This window comes from Nematocida minor (genome assembly GCF_024244105.1).
Source record: "Nematocida minor strain JUm1510 chromosome Unknown 7913, whole genome shotgun sequence".
Taxonomy (NCBI): Eukaryota; Fungi; Microsporidia; genus Nematocida; species Nematocida minor.
The window spans coordinates 1-2,606 of NW_026250369.1; the positions used below are offsets into that span (position 1 = coordinate 1).

General features: G+C 35.8%; 1 protein-coding gene across 1 annotated transcript; it reads right to left on the minus strand.

The window, feature by feature from the left end:
• Window positions 1-2: 2 nt before the first annotated feature.
• NEMIN01_2050 (uncharacterized protein) lies at window positions 3-1,280 on the minus strand (the record flags this gene model as incomplete). The annotated part of the gene is made up of 1 exon (XM_051477992.1): window positions 3-1,280. A coding segment is annotated over one exon (1,278 nt), but the record flags the coding sequence as incomplete, so codon positions are not given.
• Window positions 1,281-2,606: the final 1,326 nt, after the last annotated feature.

The following is a 2,606-nucleotide window of genomic DNA, read 5'->3' on the forward strand; positions in this document are numbered from 1 at the left end:
GCCATAACTCCTTCATACATCCAGCTAGTATCTATGATGTCAAATTGTATTTTTTCAAAATTAGAATACTCAATGCCAATGTCTTTGCATAATTCCATGTTCTTCTGGCGTCTGTTACCTCCGCTATAATCACCCCATACAAGACTCAAAGCATCAAGTATTTCGTCCTGTTTTACTCCTTCAAACATAAAAGTATGCAAATCCATTCTGTTATACTCTACTGGATCGAATACATTCTCTATTATCTTTCTTAGATTGCGGAATAGAGTGTTGTTTTTGTAGTCAATAAGGTTTCCACTCATTATGTATTCGATTACTATCACTTTTACGACCTGATCAGGCTTAATGGTACATGCGTACTCGTTTACTTTTTCTTCTGAAAGATTCTCGTTTAGTAAGTTAAGATATGTATTGATTGTTTCATAGTCTACTAAAAATGATCTATACTTGCCCATTGGGTTTATGTTGAATAGCGAATAGAAGTGTTTGGAGGCTGATACTAATAGATCCTTACGAGTTTTAACTGCATCCTTTTTAATATCAGCTAGGAAGTGCTCTACACTATCCTTTGAAATAACATACGATGGCAATTCTTTGCACATAGAACTTACTATATATTTTATATTTTCCTCCTGCAGATGTGGTATGGTCATTTCAAAGACACTGTACACTATATCAGCAGCTAAGATCTTACTCTTTGCGAGCTTGAACAGAGTTAGATTTTCCAGCTCGCCACTCTCTGCTTTAAGATCATCTTGTATTGCTTCCATCATATGCGAATCAAAGTTGTTTATTTTCTTAGTCAGCGAAGTGCTAATGTCAAGGACGGGTATAATTCGCATGCTCAGTTCATCTGAATCGCCTTTAATTTTAGCTACGAATGCTTTTTTTTGGGCCTCATCAAAAGAGTAAGCTTTATTGTTCAAATAATTCTCACTTATGTTTATTATTGAGTCTGCCTGATTTATAACTTCCAGTGATTTGTTTTTAAGACATTCAAACTCCTCCGTCATGGCATCCAGTGCCTCTTCTGCCTTGATATTTTTCTCATGCGAAATATCTGAATTTAGTGCTTCTGTATTAGAGCTAAGGGTTTTAATCCTGCTAAAGAAATCACTACGTAGATCAATCTCTTTGTCGAAGTAGGATATTCTGTTGTTCCAGTAGCTTTTTATCTCTTTTGCATCATATTGGCTTAGTTCACAGCTAGCGCTCTGTAAATAGCTTAGAGCAACGACTCCTGCTACTATTACCTGTTTTAGTGCTCTTGTTGAGATCATAAAAATTAAAATATTTTCACTTTTATATTTACCTATTTCTCTTTTCGGCAGGGGCTTTTAATTTTTTATTCTCAGAATTAAGCCTAATGGATAGAAAGAGTCTTAGTTTGGCGAGCTCCTGAAGCTAAAATAGCTCAACAAGAAAATGGAAATAAAAAGTGGAATAAAATCCCGCAGTGTGGAGACATTAGCCAACAAACCATCTATAAGCCATGCATGTTATAAATACAGCAACAGTTTAATATATCTCTTTACAATATGTAATCTAATAAACACTAGCGGTAAGAAAGATAAAAATGCTTCTCTAGTTGCAGTAGAAGTTCTCTGCATGGGAATGCGCTAATTACCCAATTTAGTTAAACCTGCAAAAATTTAATTTTTTACGATGAAAGAAGGCAGTGAAATAGAAATAAAACTGAATGTCCAAGGAATACTAGACGCATGCAAAAACTTCAATAAAAAACAGAGGACTATTACGGCAAAGAACAACATTAGCAAAGACATCCTCTTCATAATAGAAAATGCATTTTCTGATGATAACATCGAAATTATATCGAATGATCTCAGCAAAGAAGAAACAGCATACTTTATGAACATTATCAGAAAGCATCTGTGCAGAATAAGCCTACAGTTTAAAGACATGAATAAGCTGCTGCAGTCTCTGCAGGTCTCGATATCCATTGGCAAAGAAGTGCTGATTAAAAAGTACATTATAGATCTGGTCAACACAATTATAGACAACTTTGTGTTCTATAATCCAGGATACGGTATTTGCAGGAGCAGGCGCATGGATAAAGAGCCTGAGAGGATAAGCGAGTCTTCTCTTGATGTCAAGCCGTTTAAGCTTTCGCTTAGAATGCCTGCTAATTCTTCGGGCAAAAAAAGATTGCTGCAGGAGGTTTCTGAAGACTTGGAAGACTTTATCTACTATGTTGTTTTTTTCTTTGACGAAAAAGAGCTGGCAAATCTGAGAGGCATCAAAGAGCACTATCTGAAGGATGATGAGCTGTATGATCTGGATGCTCTGTATACTGAAAAAACGGACAACGGAGTGAGCTTGGTAGAGCACGGATTAAGAGCTATCCATAAAAAAGCAGACGAAATTAAAGAGCTGAGAAAAGCAATAAAAAAATGCAATAGAGACTACGAGGGCATGGATGAGAAGTTTGAAAAGTTTGAGACATTCATCAAAAATGATCTAAAGATACTCATGTCTCTTATACACCACAGAGAAAAGATCAACAAAGAAAGAGACATCTACTGGTACCTGCACAACCAAATACTACAGAACATCGTAAAAAAGAACGAAACAGCAAAGTGTCTCAA